The following is a 24,876-nucleotide window of genomic DNA, read 5'->3' on the forward strand; positions in this document are numbered from 1 at the left end:
AGTATTTCTTAGTTGGCATGAAAAGCCTAGTAGCCTCCAAGATTAATTCCTTCAATGCTTCTCATTTAGAATTTGCTAATGGTAATATCATCAATTAGCCCCATTGTAGAGAATTTAAAAATTGTCTGAGACCAACATAGTCACCATTATCTGGTGGTCAAAGGGAAAGGTTTTGATTTCTGTACAGAAATCAAAACCTTTCCCTTTATCTCTGATGGTAGTCACGAGAACTGGTACAAAAGTAATGCCTCCTAATTTTTTTGCTTTCGAACGTGGCACTGTTGATCATTTAATGTGTCACTGAGTTGTTACTAGAGGTCTCTAGTTTCACCATACTGAGTGACCCTGTGATCAGCCTTGTGAGGGCAGCACACGGAAAGTGCAAAGTGGTGGAGATTACAGATATAAATATCAATCAAAGAGTGGTAATTTAATTTCTTGACAAGGAAGAAGTGACACCTACTGAAATCAAAATGCATCTCAAAAATATTTATGGTGACAATATACTGCAGATGTGAGTACAAGGTATGTTATAAGGTATGTTCGTGTCAGACAGCAGGTGGGATTTCTCCCATCTCTGCGTGTGTTCGCTGTATCGAGGACAGTACACTGTCAAGCCAGTGACTTGAAAGTTGTTGTTGTTGTTATTTGGTTTTTAGGAGCATTAGCAACTAAGGCCATATTGCTCCGGGGATATGCGGTGATCATTCCCTGACCTTTCCGCAATCTCCATATATGGTGGTCACGGGCTCAAGAAATGTGTGCTACGCACTGCTGCTCCTGCCTACCTGGCTGCGGAGGTGCCCAGAGAGAGAGACCTGAAAGTGTGTGGGCCATGTCTGTGCAGTGTGATGTGTTGTGCCCATTGTTTGTCCAGCTTATTGGCTGCCAGGCCCCTAGTGGGGCCTGATGATAATAGTGTTAGTTGTCTTAGAAATTTACATGAAACCGGTAGAATTTAGACATTGATTATAATTTGGCGGCATTGTTAAGGAGGTGTACTCAGTTGGTTTAGTGAGAGAGGGAGGGAGACTGAAGACTGGGGGGTAACAGATAGAGGAATAGGGACGATAGAGTACGCATCCCCAAAGAGGTCAGTGGAGACAAGCTCCACCACATGAAGTATGGGAGGAGGCAGGGAGGGGGGGAGACAGAGACCTGTCTCCTCCCTCTCCTGCCTTGGGATGGGGTTTTAAAGGGAACCGGGTTAGAGTACCCAGTTCAGATCACCAATAGCGTGTCGGCAGCAAAGCCGCAGTATGTCTTTGTCGGTGATGGTTGTCATGTCCACACAGTGTCGAATCCGGTAAGAAGGTCAAGCTGCCCATTCTGCTCTGCAGGTGGCATATGTCAGCTGGCAGCGGGAACCCACCAGGCAAAGGGGGGGGGGAGAGAGAGAGACATTTATTTCATTCATAATCTGCATTCTCACTCTACTTGCATTCTTTTTTTTATTACTTTTTTCTTATTTTTATAATCCCCCCCCCCCCCAAGTTTTATATATATATATATATTTTTTTTTTTCTTCACTCACACTCATTCATCTTTTTCTCTCACATCAGGGGGAAGGTTGCAATGATGTGTAATGTAAATTTAAATACTAATTAAAACTAGGGTTAGTGTGTACTTAACTGTAGCATTTATGATTTGTTCTTTTTCTCACACACTTACACTTTCATTCATTCTTCTAGCTCTCATTTCATTTATTCGACTCTTGCTTTCTGCACTGCACTGCACTGCACTCTCTGGGCAATTCAACTTACTGTTGTTCTTCAGTTGTGGTGCAAGCCTAGCCGCAAGATTTTTTTTTTTTTTTTTTTTTGCAAGCCAGGGGAGAATGCAGTGATAGCATTAGTAGAGGCATATGATGCAAGAAAGCAAGCTTATGCAGAATTGCCAGAAAAAAAAAAAAAAAAAAGAAAGAAAAAAAACTTAAACTTCACCCCTCCGTTCATTCGAAATACCTGTCTAGCTGAGCCTTAAATTTATTTAGGCTATCAACTTCCACAACAAGGGATGGAAGTCTGTTTAGCATTAGCATTAGCATTAGTAGAGGCATTTGATGCAAGAAAGCAAGCTTATGCAGCATCAGCCAAAAAAAAAAAAAAAAAAAAAACCCCTTCCACTTCACCCCTCTGTTCGTTCAAAATACCTGTCCAGCTGAGCCTTAAACTTATTTAGGCTATCAACCTCCACCACAAGGGATGGCAGTCTGTTCCACCAACCAACCACCCGCTGGCTAAAGGCAAATTTAAGCACGTCTATCCTACATCTGTCTTTCCTCAATTTGAATTTATGCCCTCTCAGGTGATTTTTCTGAGCTAGAGGAAGAATCCCATCGACATTGAGCATGCTTAAACCATTCAAGGCTTTATACACCTCTATCAGATCACCTCGCTGGTGCCTAGTCTCCAGACACTGTAATTTGCAAAACTTAAGCCTTTCTTCGTAAGAGCACCCCTTTGTTCCATTCACTAATCTTGTTGCCCTTCTCTGTACTCGTTCCAGCAGCTCTACATCCTTCTTGAAATGAGGCCTCCAGACCTGTATACAGTACTCTAGGTGTGGCCTGACCATTGCCTTATACAATGGAATAATCACCTCCTTATCCCTGCTGGAAAAATTCCTGTATATCATTGACAATACTCCATGAGCTACTCTTGCAGCCCGTCTGCACTGCTCAGAGAACTTCATATCTGCCTGCACAATCACCCCCAAGTCCCTTTCATTCTCTACCACTGTCAGTGTAGTACCACAGAGTTGATACGTTGCTCTGGGGTTGCTTTTTCCCATGTGTAGTACTTTACATTTGTCAATGTTAAACTTCATTTGCCACCTCTCAGCCCATCTGCTCAACCTTTCCAGATCCTGTTGCAGCAGCATAGTGTCAGTAGTGTCCTTGACAACCCTGCCAACCTTTGTATCATCTGCAAACTTGGACATTAAGCTTGATATACCATCATCAATATCATTTATAAATACAGAAAACAATAATGGACCCAACACTGAGCCCTGAGGGACTCCACTAATAACATTAGTCCACGATGAGCAGTGTCCATTGATTACCACTCTCTGTCTTCTCCCCCTCAACCACCCCTTTATCCATAGCAGCAATTTGCCTCCAATGTCACACTGCTCCAATTTGTGTAGCAGTCTTCCATGTGCAACAGTATCAAAAGCCTTTCTAAGATCCAAGTATATAATATCAAAGTTATTCCCTGCATCCAGTTCTTTTGTGACTGCATCATAGTATCCAATCAAGTTGGTCAGGCAAGACTTCCCCTTAACAAATCCATGCTGTGTCTGAGCTATAACTGAAGTCTTGTCTAAATGATCCTGCAGTGCTTCTTTAACCAGTGCCTCCATTAATTTTCCTGGAACAGAAGTTAAGCTCACAGGTCTATAATTACTTGTGTCAGCCTTTGATCCTCCTTTGTGAATTGGGGTCACATTTGCACATTTCCAGTCTATGGGTACCTCCCCTGAGTCCAAGGAAGCTCTCATAATTATGGCTAAGGGTTTGCTTACTTCCTTTGCTGCCTCCTTTAATATAACTGGATAGATCCCATCCATCCCGGGTGCCTTTCTTGTGTTTATCTTCAACAATTTCTCCTCCACTTTACTCCCAGATATTTCAAGATTCTGTAGCTTACTGCTAGAGTTGAATACACCTCTGGCATTCCCCTTGCTGAATAACTCCTCATGTGTGAATGTCGATGCAAAATATTCATTTAGTTTGTTAGCTACCTGAGCAGGATCATCAACAGTTGACCCATCAATATCAAGTGGACCAATCTGATTCATCCCCTTCCTTCTGGAGTTTACATAAGTAAAGAACTCTTTGCTGTTTTTCTTTGCATCCCTTGCCAAGGATTTCTCGTAATCTGCCTTCGCCTGCCTAGCCTTCTTTGTAACTTGGTTGCATATCAACTTGTATCTATCATAGGCTTCTGTGTCATGTGTTAATTTGTAAGTATCCCATGCATTTTTCTTCTCTGCCATATGCCTCATTAGTTCATCTGACATCCATTTTGGCCTAAACCTTGAACAATATTTCTTAGTTGGTATGTAAAGCCTAGTAGCTTCCAAGATAAGTTCTTTGAATGCTTCCCATTCTGAATTTGCTGTTGGTAACATCATCAGTTGGTCCCACTGTATAGAATTTAAATACTGTCTCAGTCCATCGTAGTCGCCTTTACGGAAGCAATAACCCTTCCCTTTACCCCTAATGGTAGTTACCTCTTTCAGTAAATCCCACTTCAGCACACTGTGATCACTGCCACCTAGTGGTTCATTTATCTGCAGATTCTTAATGCATGAAGAATCACTGCTGATAATCAAATCAAGAGTATTACTCCCTCTAGTTGCCTCCCGAACATGCTGATGTAGAAAACAATCATCCAATAAATCCACAAAAGCCCTGCTAGTGTGTGAGTAACCAGCCCCCAAATTCCAGTCAATATCTGGGAAATTAAAATCTCCCATTATAAGACTCTCTGATTTACTGGCCCACTCTATTTCCCTGTACAGTTCCTTATTATACTCATCAGAGTCATTAGGCCTATAGCACACTCCTACTCTCAATTTTGATCTCCCAATGCTTATGTCACACCAAACTGACTCAACACTGCACTGTCCAGCGATGTCGACTGGCTTCACTTCCTTGGTTTTTATGTGTTTCTTAACTAATAGCATAACCCCTCCCCCTTTCCTATCCTGTCTATCCTTTCTGTAGACGTTGTACTCCCCAAATTGCATTTCTGCATCCCTTATATCTGTGTGACACCACGTCTCTGATATCCCAACAATATCTGCCTTTGATGTTTTGAGCAATACCTCAAATTCATCAAATTTATTTACTAAACTCCTAGCATTGGTGTACACGCAAGTATACCTGCACCTGTTTCTATTCTTAGCTATCCTAACACAACCCATGTGTTTACTTGTACTGCAATGGCTCCCAGCAGTCTCTGAAATACCATGCATCTTGTTTTTCAGGCTTCTGCTCCTTCTAATAGAAGCAGTGCAAGAATCTCTTTCACCTCTGCCAGTGGCTACTGTCAATCTATTGGTCTTTGTCTCCCCCCAAGCTAGCAGTTTTCCGACCCACCTAACACTGCCTCGATAGCATCAGCAAATATTCTTGCACCCTTTCTATTTAAGTGTATCCCATCCCTGTAGAAGCAATCTCTCCTGTTAACAAGTACATTCCAGGCTGAAAAAAATTCTACCCCTTGAGCTTTGCACAATCTTTCCAGGGCCGAATTGATCGACAAGGCTCTGTTCCACCAACCAACTACCCGCTAGCTAAAGGCAAATTTCCGCACATCTATCCTACATCTGTCTTTCCTCAATTTGAATTTTTGCCCTCTCAGGTGATTATTCTGAGCAAGAGGTAGTATCCCATCAGCATTGACCATGCTCAAACCATTCAAGGCTTTGTACACCTCAATCAGATCACCTCGCCGGTGCCTAGTCTCCAGACACTGTAATTTGCAAAACTTAACCCTTTCTTTGTAAGAGCAACCCTTTGTTCCATTCATTAACCTTGTTGCACTTCTCTGTACTCGTTCCAGCAGCTCTACATCCTTCTTGAAATGAGGCCTCCAGTCCTATTTACAGTACTCAAGGTGTGGCCTGACCATTGCCTTATACAAGGGAATAAACACCTCCTTATCCCTGCTACAAAAATTCCTGTATATCATTGAAAAGACACCATGAGCTACTCTTGCAGCCTGTCTGCACTGCTCAGAGAACTTCATATCTACCTGCACAATTACCCGCAGGTCCTTTTCATTCTCTACCACTGTCAGTGTAGTACCACAGAGTTTATACGTTGCTCTGGGGTTGCTGTTTCCAATATGTAGTACTTGACATTTGTCAGTGTTAAACTTCATTTGCCACCTCTCAGCCAACATGCTCAACATTTCCAGATCCTATTGCAGCAGCATAGCATCAGTAGTGTCCTTAACAACCCTGCCAACCTTTGTATCGTCTGCAAACTTAGACATTAAGCTTCATATACCATCATCAATATCATTTATAAATACAGAACACAATAATGGACCCAACACTGAACTCTGAGGAACCCAATAATAACAACAGTCCACGATGAGCAGTGTCCATCGATTACCACTCTGTCTACACCCCCTCAACCATCCCTTTATCCATAGCAGCAATTTGCCTCCAATGCCACACTGCTCCAATTTGTGCAGCAGTCTTCCATGTGCAACAGTATCAAAAGCCTTTCTAAGATCCAAGTATATAATATCAAAGTTATTCCCTGAATCCAGTTCTTTTGTGACTGCATCATAGTATCCAATCAAATTGGTCAGGCAATACTTCCCCTTAACAAAACCATGCTGTGTCCGAGCTATAACTGAAGTCTTGTCTAGATGATCCTGCAGTGTTTCTTTAACCAGTGCCTCCATTAATTTTTTTGGAACAGAAGTTAAACTAACAGGTCTATAATTACTTGTGTCAGCCTTTGATCCTCCTTTGTGAATTGGGGTCACATTTGCACATCTCCAATCTATGGGTACCTCCCCCTGAGTCCAAGGAAGCTCTCATAATTATGACTAAGGGTTTGCTCACTTCCTTTGCTTTCTCCATTAATATAACTGGATAGATCCCATCCACCCCAGGTGCCTTTCTTGTGTTTATCTTCAACAATTTAACCTCCACTTTACTCTCAGTTATTAGAAGATTATCTAGCTTACTGCCAGAGTTGAATGCACCTCTGGCATTCCCATCGCTGAATAACTCCTCATGTGTGAATGTCGATGCAAAATATTCATTTAGTTTGTTAGCTACCTGATCATTAACAGTTGAACCATCAATATCAAGTGGACCAATCTGATTCATCCCCTTCCTTCTAGAGTTTACATAAGTAAAGAACTCTTTGCTGTTTTTCTTTGCATCCTTTGCCAAAAATTTCTCGTAATCTACCTTCGCCTGCCTAACCTCCTTTGTATCTTGGTTACAGACCAGCTTTTCATAGGCTTCTGTGTCTCATGTTAATTTATATGTATCCCATGCATTTTTCTTCTCAGCCATATGTCTCATTAGTTCATCTGACATCCATTTAGGCCTAAACCTTGAACAATATTTCTTAGTTGGGATATAAAGCTTAGTAGCTTCCAAGATAAGTTCTTTGAATGCATCCCATTTTGAATTTGCTGTTGGTAACATCATCATTTGGTCCCACTGTATAGAATTTAAATACTGTCTCAGACCATCGTAGTCGCCTTTATGAAAGCAAAAACCGTTCCCTTTACCCCTGATGGCAGTTACCTCTTTGAGTAAATCCCACTTCAGCACACTGTGATCACTGCCACCACCTAGTGGCTCCTTTATCTGCAGATTCTTTTGCGTGAAGAATCACTACTGATAATCAAATCAAGAGTATTACTCCCTCTAGTTGCCTCCCGAACATGCTGATCTAGAAAAGAATCATCCAATAAATCCACAAGAGCCTTGCTAGTATGTGAGTGACCAATCCACAAATTCCAGGCAATATCTGAGAAATTAAAATCCCAAATTATATGACTCTGGGATTTACTGGCCCACTCTATTTCCCTGTACAGTTTCTTATTATACTCATCAGAGTCATTAGGCCTATAGCACACTCCTACTCTCAATTTTGCTCTTCCAATGCTTGTCACACCAAACTGACTCGACACTGCACTGTCCAGCGATGTCGACTGGCTTCACTTCCTTGGATTTTGTGTTTCTTAACTAATAGCATAACCCCTCCTCCCTTCCTATCCTGTCTATCCTTTCTGTACACATTGTACTCCCCAAATTTCAGTTCTGCATTCCTTATATCTGTGTGACACCTCGTCTCTGATATCTCAACGATATCTGCCTTTGATGTTTTGAGCAATACTTCAAATTCATCAAATTTATTTACCAAACTCCTAGCATTGGTGTACATGCAAGTATACATGCACCTGTTCGTATTCTTAGCTACCATAACACAACCCATTTGTTTTCTTGTACCGCAATGACTCCCAGCAGTCTCTGAAATATCCTGCATCTTGTTTTCCAGACTGCTGCTCATTCCAATAGAAGCAGTGCAAAAATCACTTTCACCTCTGGTAGTGGCTACTGTTAATCTATTAGTCCTTGTATCCCCCCAAGCTAGCAGTTTTCCAACCCACCTAACACTGCCTCGATAGCATCAGAAAATATTCTTCACCCTTTCTATTTAAGTGTATCCAATCCCTGTAGAAGCAGTCTCTCCTGTTAACAAATACAGACCAGGCTGAAAAAAATTCTACCCCTAAATTATGCGAGTCCTGGCTGTATTTCTATGCTAGCCAAAATGTAATTGTGAATAATGGGATCACTTTTAGTAACCACTGTCAGTTAGTCTTAAGATAACAAACAAAACTAATTGTTATACAAAAATAAACAAGAAAACTTACTCGCATTGCCCTGTTTGAAGATCGCACTGCAACTTTCCATAACTTACTCCCAACGGACTACAACTACATTCCTAAAAGAAAAAATAATACAGTTATTGAATTTTAAATAAAAACCTTTAAAAACTAAAACAAAAGACTGGAAACATTAATTCAAACTAGGAATACATAGGCAGCATTACATGGGTTAAATCTATTTGTTACGATGATATTCAGCAACCCTTTACATTACCATTACAGACTACAAGTACTTTCCTAAAGGAAAAAATAATACAATTATTAAAATGTAAATTAGCATTGGTATTAACAGTGGAAAATAATGCAAGAGAGCAAGCTTAAACATCATTAGTGAAAAAAAATATAAAATAAATGAAATATCCCATTTCACCTATCCATTCCCTCAAATAGTTCGTCTAGTTCTTTATTCAAACTATCCATTTTAAAAAGCAACAGATAAAAGCTTCTTCCAAACAAACACCATTGGCTGAAGGCAAACGTTTGCACATCTATTCTGAAACCATCCTTCCTCAATTTGAATTTAAGTACCACCCTCCCCCTTATATGCATAGATTGAGCAAGAATCCAATCAGCACTGAGTATGCTCAAACCATTCAAAGTCTTACACCCCTCAATCAGATCACTTCACAGGTGACTATTCTCCAGACACTGCATTTTGCAGAACCAAACCCTTCTTGGTAAGAGCACCCATTTGTTCCTCACCGTTCTCATTGCCCTTCTCTGTACTCATTCCAGCAGCTCTACATCCTTTCTAAAATGAGGCCTACAGACCTCTTTGCAGTAGTCAAGATGTGGCCTGACCATTGCCTTATACAATGAGATAATCACATCCTTATCACTGCTAGCAAAATTCCTGTATATCATTGACAAAACCACATAAGCTCTCCTGGCGGCTGTCTGCACTGCTAAGAGAACTTCATATCCAACTTCACAATTACTCTCAGGCCTTTTTTCATTTTCCACTATGCTGAGTGTAGTACCACACAGTTGGTATGAAGGATTACTGCTAGCTAGGGTTTCTAAATTCCTGACATTTTTTAATCTTCAAGAACCAGGAATGGGAAATTGCGGTTCAAGAGAATTCTCAAAAATTTTATTTTATTGATTAAATATTTGCTATCTTTTTGATAAGAATTTTTGTCCTTATTCTAGTCATAAAACACTATACTAATGAACTGTATATTGTGGTGTAAAAGTAAAAAAACGTAAAAAAAAAAGTAAAAGTTTGATGAATGTAAACATTTTATTACTTTGATACAGCATACAAATCGGCAACATTATTCTATACATTTATTCGATAAAGTTTCTAATTCCCCGGGTTCCGAAATTTCCATTTCTTTGTTCGTATTATTTTCCCTTTCAGACTTCTATTCAAGTACACTTTTCTTTGAAAATTTGTTCCATTATCGAAAAAAAAAAAAAAAAAAAATCATTAACCTCATTTAAACTATTTGGATTGCTTAAATATCTAATAAGGGACACTTATCTCTATGTTTAAAAAGCTGCTGTTTAATCTCCTTTAAAGGCTTATTACTTAAAATAGAATTTTAATTTTCCAAATTACAAAAGAGGAATCTAAACATTCCTTTGTTTATTAGTAGATTTGCATTATGATTACTTAATGCTTCAACTGCGAATCGTACAGGTTTTAAGTAATTTAATATAACTTCAGCGATTTTTGGATATCCATCCTTCCATAGATAACAGAGCTTTCTTTCAGCAAAAGCAATTTTTATCGGTGTTAAAATCCATAAAAACCTCTTGCATTCTAATGAAATGGTTATTTGCAACTATCTTTAAATAAAAATTAAGCATTTAAAAATAAACTACTTTGTAAAATAATAAGAGAAGTTTACCTTAATATAGTATGTAGAACACTTTTGTATGATACTCTCCAGATTTAACAAAATTGATTTTTAATTATGAATTATTTTTTAAATTATTTGTTACTCTAATGTAAGTTTTTAGATTTTTTCGTTTTAATTTCTGGAGAGTATCATACAAAAGTGTTCTACGTACTATATTGAGGCAAACTTGTCTTATTATTTTATAAATATTGATATCAATGTAGAACGTATTGAGCATTACAGCTCTGGTTCATACTACCTAAAAATAAACTATGTAGCACTCTGTATATAACAAAAACAAAAATAAAAAAAATCCCAATTTCATGGGAAATGTTTTTGCTTTCCAAGGAATCAAGAATTTTAAAGTTAGGATATTTTCCAGGGAATTCTTGGGAAGAAACCCTACAGCTACCCTTAAGAAATACCTTGCATTTGGCAATGTTAAACTTCATTTCTGCCATTTGTCAGCACATTTACCTAATTTTCTTAGATCTTACTTCAGTAGTTCACCCTGATTACACCCAAACAACCTTATTATCATCTGCCAACATAGACATTAAGCTTGATATACCTTCATCAATATCATTAATAAATACAGAAAACAACAACAATGGGTCCAGCACCGAATGCTGTTGGACTCCAATAAAAATATTAGTCAACGAATAGCAGTATCCATTGATAACCACTCTCTGTCCTCTCCGACTCAAACATCCCTGAATCCATAGCAGTAACTTGACCATAATACTGCACTGCAACAATCTATTTTTCAATCTTTTATGTGAAACAGTATCAAAAGCTTTCTGAAATCCAAGTATATGATATCAAATTATTTTTAGCATCCGGTTCCATTGTGACTGCATCATACTATCCAATCAAGGCCAGACAAGATCTTCCATTAACAAACCATTGCTGTGATTGCAGTATAAGATATCTAGACAGCACTTCTGTCTAGATAGTCCTGTATTACTTTTTTACCAGTAACTCCATTATTTTCCCTAGAACAGATGTTAAGCTAAAAGGTCTAGAGCAGGTGTTCTTAACCTGTCGCTCGCAAGCACCAGGTTGGTGAGCATCATTGTACCCAAAAATTTTAATTGAGAAATATAATCCTTCCATGTGTAAATATAGCTAAAAAATTAATTTTAAAAATGCATTTTTAATCATTAAGTTAAAAAAATTTATATTTTAATATATGGCAATAGCACATATTGTACGCTGCAAAATCTTCTAGTTTACAATAGGACCAGGTTATGTTTCCAGAGGGCAAAGGTTGAAGACGAAGAGCAGATATCTTATAAGGGCACAAAATTTGATATTGTTGTATGCATTGGAACTAATGACATTAAGAGCAGGAGATTTGTAGATTTACTCAACAAGAACAGATCAATGTTGGAAAACAAAAACTCGCGAGTTAGTGTTGAATGTGAAAGTGTCTGCAATTCTAACCAGACACGACAGGAGAGAGTATATGATGAGAGCCTTGGCAATAAATTCAGCCCTGGAGAGATTGTACAAGGCTCATGATGTAGAATTTTTTCAGCGTGGTCTGTGCTTCTTGACAGGAGAGACTGCTTCTACAGGGAAGGTACACTTCAACAGAAAGGGTGCAAGAATATTTGCTGACGCTATCAAGGCAGTGTTAGGTGGGTTGGAAAACTGCTAGCTTGGGGGGGTACACAGACAAAACAATTAACAGTGGCCACAGGCAGAGGCAAAAGTAATTCGTGCAATGCTTCTATTAGAATGAGCAGCAGCCTGGAAAGAAAGGTGCTGGAGATTTCAATCGACTGCTGGGCATCACAGTGGAACAAATAAACACATGGGCTGTGTTAGGGTAACTAAGAGTAGAAACAGGTGCATGTATACTTGCATGTACACCAATGCTAGGAGTACAGTTAATAAATACGATGAGTTTGAAGTGCCAGTGAAGACATCAAGGGTGGATATTGTTGGGTTATCAGAGACATGATGTCACACAGATATAAATAGTACAGAACTGGAATTAGGGGAGTACAATGTGTACAGAAAGGATAGACAGCACAGGAAGGGAGGAGAAATTATACTGTTAGTTATGAAACACACAAAATCTAAGGAAGTGCATCCAATTGACATCGGTGGACAATGCAATGTTGAGTAAGTTTGGTGTGACATAAGCACTGGGAAAGAGAAAATGAGTAGGTGAGTGTTATAGGCCTAATGAATCTGATGAGTATAATGAGCAATTGTGCAGAGAAATAGAGTGGGCCAGTAAATCAGAATGTCTTATAATGGGGGATTTTAACTTTACAGATATTGACTGGAACTTGTGGATTGGTAACTTGCACATTTACTGGATGACTGTTTTCTACAGCAATATGTTCAAGAGTCAACGAGAGGGAGTAATACTCTTGATCTGACAATCATCAGTGATTATTTATGCATTAAGAATTTCCAGATAATGGAACCGCTGGGTGACAGTGATCAAAATGTACTAATGTGAGATTTACTTATAGATGTAACTATCATCAAGGCTAAAGGGAAGGGCTTTTGTTTTTCTAAAGGTGACTACAGGGGTCTCAGATAGTTTTTAAATTCTATACAGTGGGATCAACTGATGATGTTAACAATGTTGAATTCTAAATGGGATGCATTCAGGGCAGGCTTCTAGGATTTTCATACCAACTAAGAAATACTGTTTAAGGTTTTGCCCTAAAGGTATGCAAGATGAACTAATGAGGCTCGTGGCAGAGAAGAAAAAATGTATGGGATGCATATAAATTATCAGGTAACACAGAAGCCTATGGCACATACAAAATAGTATGTAATCAAGTAGCGAAGGAGATTAGGCAGACGAAAGCAGATGAGAAAAATGATGATGTTAACAATGTTGAATTCTAAATGGGATGCATTCAGGGCAGGCTTCTAGGATTTTCATACCAACTAAGAAATACTGTTTAAGGTTTTGCCCTAAAGGTATGTAAGATGAATTAATGAGGCTCGTGGCAGAGAAGAAAAAATGTATGGGATGCATATAAATTATCAGGTAACACAGAAGCCTATGGCACATACAAAATAGTATGTAATCAAGTAGCGAAGGAGATTAGGCAGACGAAAGCAGATGAGAAATCTTTGGCAAAGGATGTAGAGAAAAATAACAAAGAGTTCTTTACTTATGTGAACTCTAGAAGGAAGGGGATGAATCAGATTGGACCACTTAACATAGATGGGTTGACTATTGATGATTATGCTCAGGTAGCTGATAAACTGAAGGAGGATTTTGCATCTACATTAACAAATGAGGAGTTATTCAAGGAGGGTAATGCCAGAAGTTAATCAAACCCTAACGGGGAGATGAATGATTTCGTAATCACTGAGAGCAAAATGGAGGAGAAATTGTTGAAGTTAAACCTAAGGAAGGCACCCAGAATGGACAGGATCTATCCAGTTATATTAAAGGAGGCAGCAAAGGAAGTAAGAAAACCCTTAGCCTTAATTATGAGAGCTTCCTTGGACTCAGGGGAGGTCCCAGATGGAATGGAGGTGTGCAAATATATCACCAATTCACAATGGGGGTTCAAAAGGTGACAGAGAGCAAAGTGGAGGAGAAATTGTTGAAGTTAAACATAAGGAAGGCACCTGGGGTGGATGGGATCTATCCATTTATGTTAAAAGGCAGCAAAGGAAGTAAGCAAACCCTTAGCCATAATTATGGGAGCTTCCTTGGATTCAGGAAGCACAGGAAGTTAAACTGTTAGTTTAACTTGTGTTCCAGAGAAAATATTGGAGTCACTGGTAAAAGAAACATTGCAGGATCATCTAGACAAGACTACAGTAATAGTTAAGACACAGCACGGGTTTGTTAAAGGAAGGTCTTGTCTGACCAATTTGATTGGATACTATGATGTGATCACAAAGGAACTGAATCCAAAAAAAAAAAAAAAAAAAAAATTTTGAAATCATATACGTGGATTTCAGGAAAGCTTTTGATACTTTTGCACATGGAATACAGATCTACAAATTGGAGCGGTATGGCATTATGAGCAAGTTGCTACAATGCATAAAGGGATGATTGAGTGGGATACGACAGAGAGTGGTAATCAATGAACACTGCTTTCGTGGCTTAACATACAAGTTTGCAGATGATACAAAGGTTGGCAGGATTGTTAACGACAGTAAAGACAGTATGCTACTGCAACTGGATCTAGATAAGTTGGGTAAATGGGCTGAGAAGTGGCAATTGAAGTTTAACATTGACAAATGCAAAGTACTGCATATGGGTAGAAAAAATCCAAGAGAAACGTACCAACTGTGTTGTACTACACTCAGGGAAGTGGAAAGTGAAAAAGACCAGGGGTAATTGTGTAGTCAGATATGAGGTTCGCTGAGCACTGCAGATGAGCTTCAAGGGAAGATCATGGAGTCTTGTCAAGGATATATAGGAATTTTGCTAGCAGGGACAGGGAGGAGATTATCCCATTTTACAAGGCAATGGTCAGGCCACACCTTGAGTGTGTACAGGTATGGAGGCCTCATTTTAGTAAGGATGTAGAGTTGCTAGAACAAGTACAAAGAAGGGTAACAAGATTGGTGAGAGGAACAAAGGGACACCCTTACCAAGAAAGAGTGCAAATTGCAGCGCTTGGAGAGTAGGCACATGTGAGATGATCTAATTGAGGTGTATCAGGCCTTGAATGGGTTGAGCAAGCTGAATGCTAATGGTATTCTTTCTCTTGCTCAGATTAAGAACCTGAAGTGGTACAGAATCAAATTGAAGAAAGACAGCTGTAGAATAGATGTGCAGAAGTTTCCCTTTAGCCAGTGGGTAGTTTGTTGGAACAGACTTCCACCTCTTGTTGTGGAAGTTGATCATCATCATTCTACTCTTCCGTTTTGCTCGGGTTGAGTCCCTATTTAGATAATGTCCTCCATTTTTGTCGATCTCCTGAATCTTGCATCATTTGTTGATATCTCTGAAAGCCTGTGGTTTCCTTTAGGCATTGGAGCCATTCTCTTTTGGGTGTTCCTGGCGGTCTCTTATCTCTAATTCTTCCTGTCAGTACTACATTAGGCAGCCTGTGTTTTTTCATCCGGTTCACATGTCCAAACCAGTGAAGTTGTTTTTTGTAGATCAGCTCTATTATTCTGCATTCAAAATTTAGATGTCTCCTTGTTTGTTCATTAGTTTTATGTTCCCTCCAATTTGTTTTATTGATTTTCCTTAGACATCTCATTTCAATGCCATTATTCTTTGCCTTCCTTTCTTATTTATTCTCCAATTCTCTGATGCATAAGTTTCTGTGGGTATGATGAAGGTTTCATATAGTTTAATTTTTAGACTATTTGAGATTTTATTGCTCTTCTATATGTTTTTGAGTTTGTTCATGTTTGTCCATCCAATGTTCAGTCTGCAATTAATTTGGTCAACATTACTTAAGTTTCTGGTTATTAGAGAGCCCAGGTATACAAATTTTTGTACTTGTTCTATTTGTTGATTTTGGATGTTTATGTCTTCTATGTTTTTTCCGATTTGTATTACTTCGGTTTTATTTATATTAATATTAATTCCATAGTTGTTGCTTGCTTGATCGATGTTTGTTAATATTTCTTTTAGTTGTTCTTTGGCTTCTATTAAAATCAAAATACCATCTGCATATTTTATGTGGTTTATATTTTTTCCATTTATTATTGTGCCTCTTTTTTTCTTCAATTGATTTCATCAGTAATATTCTTTCCATATTTTTTTAAATTTCTTGCGTGTTTCCTGTTTTTATTTTTCATCATCAGTGTTTTCAGGATGTATGTTTTAGAGAGTTCCTTTATAACCCGGTAAGTTGTTTTAGAGATATGACATTTATTTGTCTCTTTGCAGTGCTTTGCTTTGTCTTCCAACCATTTTCTTTTAGAAACTTTACATAGTTGTCTATTTTGTTTTTTAGGGTTTTATATTTTTCCATTTTTTCTTGACTATTTTCTTTGTATAGAAGGATTTTCATTAGTCTTTTTTCTATCCATACATTTAAAATTTCTACTGTAATCCAAGGATTATTTGGTTTTGGTTTTGTTCCCGAGGTTTCTAAGGCTGCATCTTTTGTCATTTGTTTAGTTTTCTCCCATATATTTTCCACAGATTGATGAATAGTTTATATCTTTTAATTTTTATTGTGGTGTTTCCCATAAATTTCCTTTATTTTGTCTTCTTCAAATCATGATATATTTAATGTTGCTCTATTGTTCTTTGGCTTGGTATTTTTAAATTTCCATTTAATTGTTACTGCCAGCAGTTCATGGTCAGTGTCAAAATCTGTACTACTAAGTTTTAACATTTTGAATGGATGATTTCCAGTTGTTATTTATTAAAATGTAGTCAATGCAATTTTTTGCATTTCCATCTAGTGATGTCCATGTATACTTATGTTGAGATCTGTGGTAGAACAATGTGTTGGGGATAAACAGTTTATTTTCTTTGCAGAAGTTCAAGAGTTCTTCTCCTCACTCATTTCTATTTCCTATCACGAACTTTCCTAATATGTCACTGAAGTCTGGCGCCTCCGTAGGCAGGTGGGCAGGAGCAGCAGTACAAAGCACATGCTTCTTGATTAGACCAGGGTTCGAGCCCATGACCACCAAATACGGAGGATGTGGAAAGGTCAGGGAATGACCACTGCATATCCCTGGAACAATATGGCTTTAGTTGCTAATGCTCCTAAAAACCAAATAACAACAACACTGAAGTCTCTCAAAAAGACTCCAACTTTTGCATTAAAGTCTCCCATTATTATTAATATATCTTTTTTGTTTATGTTATCTATGGTTTCTTGTAGGTACTGAATAGAAGGCAGCTGTCTGTGTATCATCGCGTGAGGAGTCTGGGGTATATACCTAGATTAGCATTAGCATTGGCACATGATGCAAGAAAGCAAGCTTATATAGCATCAGCCACAAAAAAAAAAAAAAAAAAAAACTTTATTTCACCCATTCACTCACTCCAAATGTTTGTCAAGTTCTGCCTTGAATCTATTTAAGCTATCAACTTCTACAACGACAGATGGAAGTTTATTCCAGAAATCCACCACCCGGTGGCTAAAGACAAACTTCCGAACAGCTATCCTACAACCGTCTTTCCTCAATTTAAATTCTGAGAAAGAGGAAGAATCCCATCAGCACTGAGCATGCTCAAACCATTGAAGGCTTTATACACCTCTATCAGATCACCTCACAGGTGCCTAGTCTCCAGACACTGTAATTTGCAAAACATAAGCCTTTCTTCGTAACAGCAACCCTTTGTTCCATTCACTAATCTTGTTGCCCTTCTCTGTACTCATTCCAACAGCTCTATATCCTTCTTAAAATGAGGCTTCCAGACCTGCATACAGTACTCAAGGTGTGGTCTGACTATTGGCTTACACAAGGGGATAATCACCTCCTTATCCCTGCTAGAAAAATTCCTGTATATCATTGACAAGACACCAAAAGCTACTCTTGCAGACCGTCTGCACTGCTCAGAAAACTTCATATCTACCTGCACAATTACCCCCAGATCCTTCTCATTCTATACCACTGTCAGAGTGGTACCACAGAGTTGATACGTTACTCTGGGATTACTGCTTCCCATATGTAGTTACATTTGTCAATGATAAACTTCATTTGCCACCTCTCAGCCCATCTGCTCAACTTTTCTAGATCCTGTTGCAGCAGTGTACAGTCATTAATGTCATTAACAACCCTGCCAAACTTCGTATCATCTGCAAACTTGGACATTAAGCCTAATATACCATCATCAATATCATTTATAAATACAGAAAACAACAATGGACCCAACATTGAACCCTGAGGGAGTCCACTAATAACATTAGTCCACGAAGAGCAGTGCCCATTGATTACCACTCTCCGTCTTCTCCCACTCAACCATCCCTTTATCCATAGCAGCAATTTACGTGTAATGCCACACTGCTCCAATTTGTACAGCAGTCTTCCATGTTCAACAGTATCAAAGGCTTTTCTAAGATCCAAATATATGATATCAAAGTTATTCTTTGCATCCAGTTCCTCTGTGACTACATCATAGTATCCAATCAAATTAGTCAGACAAGACTTCCCTTTAACAAACCCATGCTGTGTCCGAGCTATAATTGAAGTCTTGTCTAGATGATCCTGCAATACTTCATTAACCACTGCCTCCATTAATTTCCCTGCAACATAAGTTAAACTAACAGGTCTGTAATTACCTATGTTTCCCTTTAATTACTTGTGTCAGCCTTTGATCCTCCTTTGTGAATTGGGGTGACATTTGCACATCTCCAATCTATGGGTACCTCCCCTGAGTCCAAGGAAGCTCTCATAATTATGGCTAAGGGTTTGCTTACTTCCTTTGCCGCCTCCTTTAATATAACTGGATAGATTCCATCCACCCCAGGTGCCTTTCTTGTGTTTATCTTCAACAATTTCTTCTCCACTTTACTCTCAGTTATTTCAAGATTATCTAGCTTACTGCCAGAGTTGAATACACCTCTGGCATTCTCCTCACTGAATAACTCCTCATGTGTGAATGTTGATGTAAAATATTCATTTAGTTTGTTAGCTTCCTGAACAGAATCATCAACAGTTGAACGATCGATATCAAGTGGACCAATCTGATTCATCCCCTTCCTTCTGGAGTTTACATAAGTAAAGAACTCTTTGCTGTTTTTCTTTGCATCCTTTGCCAAAGATTTCTTATAATCTGCCTTCACCTGCCTAACCTCCTTTGTAACTTGGTTACAGACCAGCTTATATCTATTATAGGTTTCTGTGTCACATGTTAATTTATATGTATCCCATGCATTTTTCTTCTCTGTCACATGTCTAATTAGTTCATCTGACATCCATTTAGGCCTAAACCTTGAACAATATATCTTAGTTGGTATGTAAAGCCTAGTAGCTCCCAAGATTAATTCTTTGAATGCATCCCATTTTGAATTTGCCGTTGATAACATCATCAGTTGGTTCCACCGTATAGAATTTAAATACTGTCTCAGACCACCGTAGTCACGTTTACGAAAGAAAAAACCATTCCCTTTGCCCTTGATGGTAGTTACCTCTTTGAGTAAATCACACTTCAGCACACTGTGATCACTGCCACCTAGTGGTTCCTTTATCTGCAGATTCTTGATGCATGAAGAATCATTACTGATAATCAGATCAAGAGTATTACTCCCTCTAGTTGCCTCCCGAACATGCTGCTGTAGAAAACAATCATCCAATAAATCCACAAAAGCCTTGCTAGTGTTTGACTGACCAACCCACAATTTCCAGTCAATATCCGGGAAATTAAAATCCTCCATTATAAGACACACGAATTTACTGGCTCACTCTATTTCTCTGCACAATAGCTCATTATACTCATCAGATTCATTAGGCCTATAACACACACCTACTCTCATTTTTCCTTTCCCAGTGCTTATGCCATACCAAACAGACTCAACATTGCAGTTCACCATCATCAATTGGATGCACTTTCTTAGATTTGTGTTTTTAACTAACAGCAAAACCCCTCCCCCTTCCTGTCCTGTCTATCCTTTCTGTACACATTGTACTCCCTGAATTCCAGTTCTGCACTGCTTATGTCTGTGACACCATGTCTCTGATATCCCAACAATATCTGCCTTTGATGTCTCGACTAGCACTTCAAGCTCATCGAATTTATTAACTATACCCCTAGCACTGGTGTACATGCAAGTATACTTGCAGCAATTTCTACTCTTAGTTACCCTAACACAGCCCATGTATTTACTTGTTCCACTATGACTCCCAGCATTCCTGGAAATTCCCATTGTCTTGCTTTCCAATCTGCTGCTCAACTGCATTTCAATAGAAATAGTGCAAGAATCACTTTTACCTCTGCCAGCAGCTACTGTTAATCTATTAGTCTGTGTATCCCTCCAAGCTAGCAGTTTTCTGACCCACCTAACTCTGCCTCGATAGTATCAGCAAATATTCTTGCACCCTTTCTATTTAAGTGTATCCCATCCCTGTACTGTATCCCATTATTTTTATGAAGATACCTTTTTCTTTACCGTTTATTCTTAAACTTATCATTCTTCATATAGATATCATTCTTCATATAGATATAGATATTATGAAAGCAACTCCTCTATGTATGTTGTGTTTTCTCTCTGAGTAAAATCTTCTTCTTTCTGTCATAACCAGTGTTCCTTCTTCTGTCCAATGTGTCTGTGACATTACTACGATATTCCATTTGATCTTTTTCAATTCTTCTACCAATTTTATTTTCACGGGCTTGTAAAGTGATCTTACGTTTAGCGTTGAGAGATACTGGAAGTTGATAGCCTAAATATTGGAAGTTGATAGCCTAAATAAATTTAAGGCTGAGTTCGACAGGCATTTGGAATGAATGGAGAGGTGACATGGGAGGTTTTTTTTTTTTTTTTTGCCTGAAGCTGCATAAGCTTGCTTTCTTCCATCGTATGCCTCTACTAATGTTAATGCTAATAGGGTCTAACAGGTTAAGATGTTAAGCTTATAGGGTCTAACCGGTTAAGATGTTAAGCTAATAGGTCTAGAGATCTAACAGGTCTAGAGGATCTAACAGGTTAAGCTCACAAGTCTGTAATTTATAATTACTCCTATCACCTTTTTACCCCTCCCCACTTTGTGAATTGGTGATACATTTGCACATTTCCAGTTCACAGGGACATTTGCTTGATCCAGATACTCTAATAATTACTGCTAAGGGTTTGCAAACCTCCTTTGCTGCCTCACTTAATATAACTGGATAGATCCCATCTAGCCCAGGTGCCTTTTTTATGTTTAGCTTCAACAATTTCTCTTCCACTTTCCTCTCAGTTATCACAAAGTCATTTAGCTCTCTGTTAGAGTTTGATGAACTTCTGGCATCCCCTCCCTAAAGAATTCCTCACTGTGAATGTAAAATTCAAAATACTTATTTAGTTTGTAAGCAACCTAAGCAGAACCATTAACATTTAAACCATCAATATCATGTGGACCAATATGATTTATCCCCTTTCTTCTAGTGCTTATATAAATAAAGACGTTTTTGCTGATTATGTTTCCATTCTTTGCCACAGACTTCTCATAATTCTGTTACCATATGCTTCAGTATCACCTGATAATTTATATGCATCCAATGCTTTCTTCTGAGCAATGTGTCATTAGTTCATCTGACATCCATTTAGGCCTCATCCTTGAATAGTATTTCTTAGTTGGCATAAAAAGGCTAATAGTTTCTATGATTACTTCCCTGAATGCTGTTGTCCCATTTAGAATTTCTGTTGGTTGCATCATCAGTAGGTCCCACTGCATAGAATTTAAAAAGCAAGCCTACTGTAATCACCCTTACAAAAGCAAAATCCTTCTCCTTAACCTTGACAACAGTTTATGTCTTTAATTTAATTTAACATTAGAACACTGTGATCACTGCCACCCAGTGGTCTTTTCTATACATTCTTAATGCATGAAGAATTGCTGCTGATAAGAAGGGCAAGATGCTTCCTCTTGTTGCCTCTCTAACATTCTACTGTAGAAAACAGTTATCCAATAAATGTACAAAAGGTTAAATCCCGGTACACAGCAAGTAGAATTTTTAAAAACCAAAAAGTTCTTCCAGAAATAAAAATTAAAAAAAAAAAAAAAAAAAAACAAACCTCAGGACCAGTCAGGTCCATGCACCTTTTTTTTGTTATTATGTATTTGGAGCTCACTTGCTGTTGGTTAATTATGAAATTTATATACAATCTTTTAACTTTCGCTATTCCAAATCTGTTATTTCTTCTTACTATCCTTCATTTCTCATAGGACTGGCAATCTATACATTGAACATTACACCTAATTATCTATTTCTACTCCATTCATTTTAATTATATATATATATATATATATATATATACAGTAAACAATCACTAACCTGGTTACAGTTAATCCGGATTGAAATATAAAAATTTATTTCACAGTTGAGTACTGTGCTTTGAAAGACACATCAGATTTATGAAGGCAGATTTAGGAAGGCAGCTGACTGTGCACAGAGAGAGAGAGAGAAAGAGAGAGAGAGAGAGAGAGAGAGAGAGAGAGAGAGAGATGGAACATACGTCACATTGTCTTGCACGTTGTTCAGTCTTATTGTTGACACAAAGTGTTTTCTTTATACATATATATGTACATAATTTAACATATTTTATATATTATGGGATTATATAATTGTCAGCTAAACCACAACTCCATTCCCTTGTCGAGGTCCTTATATGTAGACAGTGTGATCATTTTTCTGATATTTCATCCTTATATGTAGACAGTTTCATCATTTTTCTGATAGTCATGCCTTTAACACTATCAGATGTGCCTGCAAAATCTAATAACTTCCCTTTATTTTTTAAGATGTCGAATATGGTTTGGTTACCAACCATATAATGGTTCATTAAAGATTTAAAGGATGCACCATTTTCAAAATTTTGAATAATTTCAAGTTTTTGTTCAACTGAAAGCACAGCTCATTTGCATTTACCCAGCATTTTTGCGATTTCTAAACAAAAAAATATTTACTATAAAAAAAATTGACACTCCTGACATGAATAAAACAAAATTTGTCTTTCTGCAGTGCGACGGAGCACAACAATTCACATGATGCACTAAAGCAAACTAAACATTTGTTCTCTTGCCAATTTTTTTTTTTTTTTTTTTTTTTTGAGTGGCAGATGTGAAGACAGCGGGGCTTGAGCAATAATAGGTAAATTCATCTCCCAATTACAACTTATAATGCAGCTTCTTGTCGCTTATTTACAACTTTCAAAACATCAGTTTATACCTAATCTATTTACTACTTGAATTTTATGATTTCCGGCAGATATTTTCTTTTACTTTAGAGTCTTGAAGTGTCCCGGTTAATCCAATACCAGTAAATCAAGAATCTGCTGTACAACTTCTGAGTCTTCTATTAATGGACAAATGTATTGTCTTTTTATACTTTAAATAAAGGCTCTAACAGTGATATATATTTTTTTTTTATTGATTTTCATCAGCACTATCTATATCACTAAATTTTCTATTTATTTGTGTTCTAAGTTTTTTTGTCTTTTAAAGACATCTTTTACTTCACTAATCCGGATTATTGCTTAATCCAGATGACTCCCTTCCCCAATTAATTCAGATTAGCGAGGTTTTTTTTTTTTTTTTTTTTTTATGAAAACCCCAAACACGAAAGGTATCAAAACCTATAGTACTTAGTACCGTGCATGGGTTGAAGGAGAAGTAGTAGAACCGGGATAAGACGTTTTTCAAGGGACTGAAAATTTAGAACTTCTTACACGGGAAAACTTCTTAGAAGGGAAAATGACCTAAGGGTATTAAATATTAACTACACAAATACAAATGAAAAGATACACATACATAAGTTAAAGATCATTTTTAAGTACTATTTCAGAATTTATAAATATTTCACTCTACCTATGGGAAACATTTTTAAACTCAGAATTTCTAATTGCTTAACATTCTGTTCATTAAACTCCCTACCAATCAAGTTGGAAGGATGAGATCTTTTAGAGTTCAAAAATAGCTTAAAAGGTCACAATTACAATAAGACAGAGCAACAATCCACTAAGTAATTCAGAACTGTTGACAACTGTTCAGAACTGAACAGCTGAACATCAGAACTTAACAACATGTGCATCACTATGCTTCACATGGTCGACATTATGCAGTTATGGATGTCGATAAAAACAATTGCAATATGTCACTTCCATTATATGATTTTGATTTGATTTGATTTTGATTTGGTAGTTGTTGGCGCATCGGCTTCTGTGGCCATATTGCACCTCCCAAGATTTTTGCAGTACTTTGATCCAAGCCCGAGGCGGGAATCGAACCCGCGACCTTTGGGTTGCCGGGCAGGTACTTTACCCACTCGGCTAGCCCGGTCGGCCACTTCCATTATATCAAAATGTTTATACTAAAAAGGATTTACTGCTGAAAACCTCAGACTACAGAAAATTCACTAATTGAACAAGTTAGTAAATCAGCGAAGTAGGTGAATTAGCATCGTTTTTGTGATATTGCATAATGTGAATGGCTTCACGAGTTGCCCTGATATTGAATAAACTCAAATAAACAACGCTTCAACACTGGATTCTCGAATAGGCAACACTTTGCTAGTGGATTCTCAGTGGTGGTGGTGGTATCTGCTGAGAATAAGTAACATTAGTCTTCTCCACTGCCTTATTGGAGGTAGTGCAATATCAGGGCAACTCATTGTGAAGGCATTCAAAATATGAGATGTAAAAAACGATGCCATTTAACCTACTTTCATGATTTACTACGAACTAAAATGATGCTATGCAACAAACTTATCCAATTACCAAAATGTTCATATTGTTTAATATTTTTTAATATTAAAAATAAATAATTTCTATATTTAAAGAACATATCAAGTGCGAAAACGGCATTATAATAATACGCTTGTGTATTCTTGATCACAAACGTTTTATGCAGTTAAAATTTTTTACCCGGGAAACTTCTTACACAGGAAAATAATACATTACAACATACAGAGTTGAAATTGGGACTTACAAAACCAAACCTGATACAGGAAAAAACTTCTTATG

At 37.7% G+C, this 24,876-nt stretch overlaps 1 protein-coding gene across 1 annotated transcript in view; it reads right to left on the reverse strand.

Moving 5' to 3' along the window:
• Nucleotides 1–24,876, reverse strand: part of LanA (laminin subunit alpha) — a 1,178,005-nt gene that overhangs the window by 712,866 nt on the left and 440,263 nt on the right. The window contains exon 22 of the mRNA XM_090374120.1: nucleotides 8,430–8,500. Within this exon, the coding sequence (XP_090230246.1) occupies nucleotides 8,430–8,500 (71 nt within the window). The remainder of the gene's footprint in view (nucleotides 1–8,429; nucleotides 8,501–24,876) is intronic.

The sequence above is a fragment of the Mastigoproctus giganteus genome, chromosome 5 (genome assembly GCF_048544385.1).
Source record: "Mastigoproctus giganteus isolate SK-2022 chromosome 5, ASM4854438v1, whole genome shotgun sequence".
NCBI lineage: Eukaryota > Metazoa > Arthropoda > Arachnida > Uropygi > Thelyphonidae > Mastigoproctus > Mastigoproctus giganteus.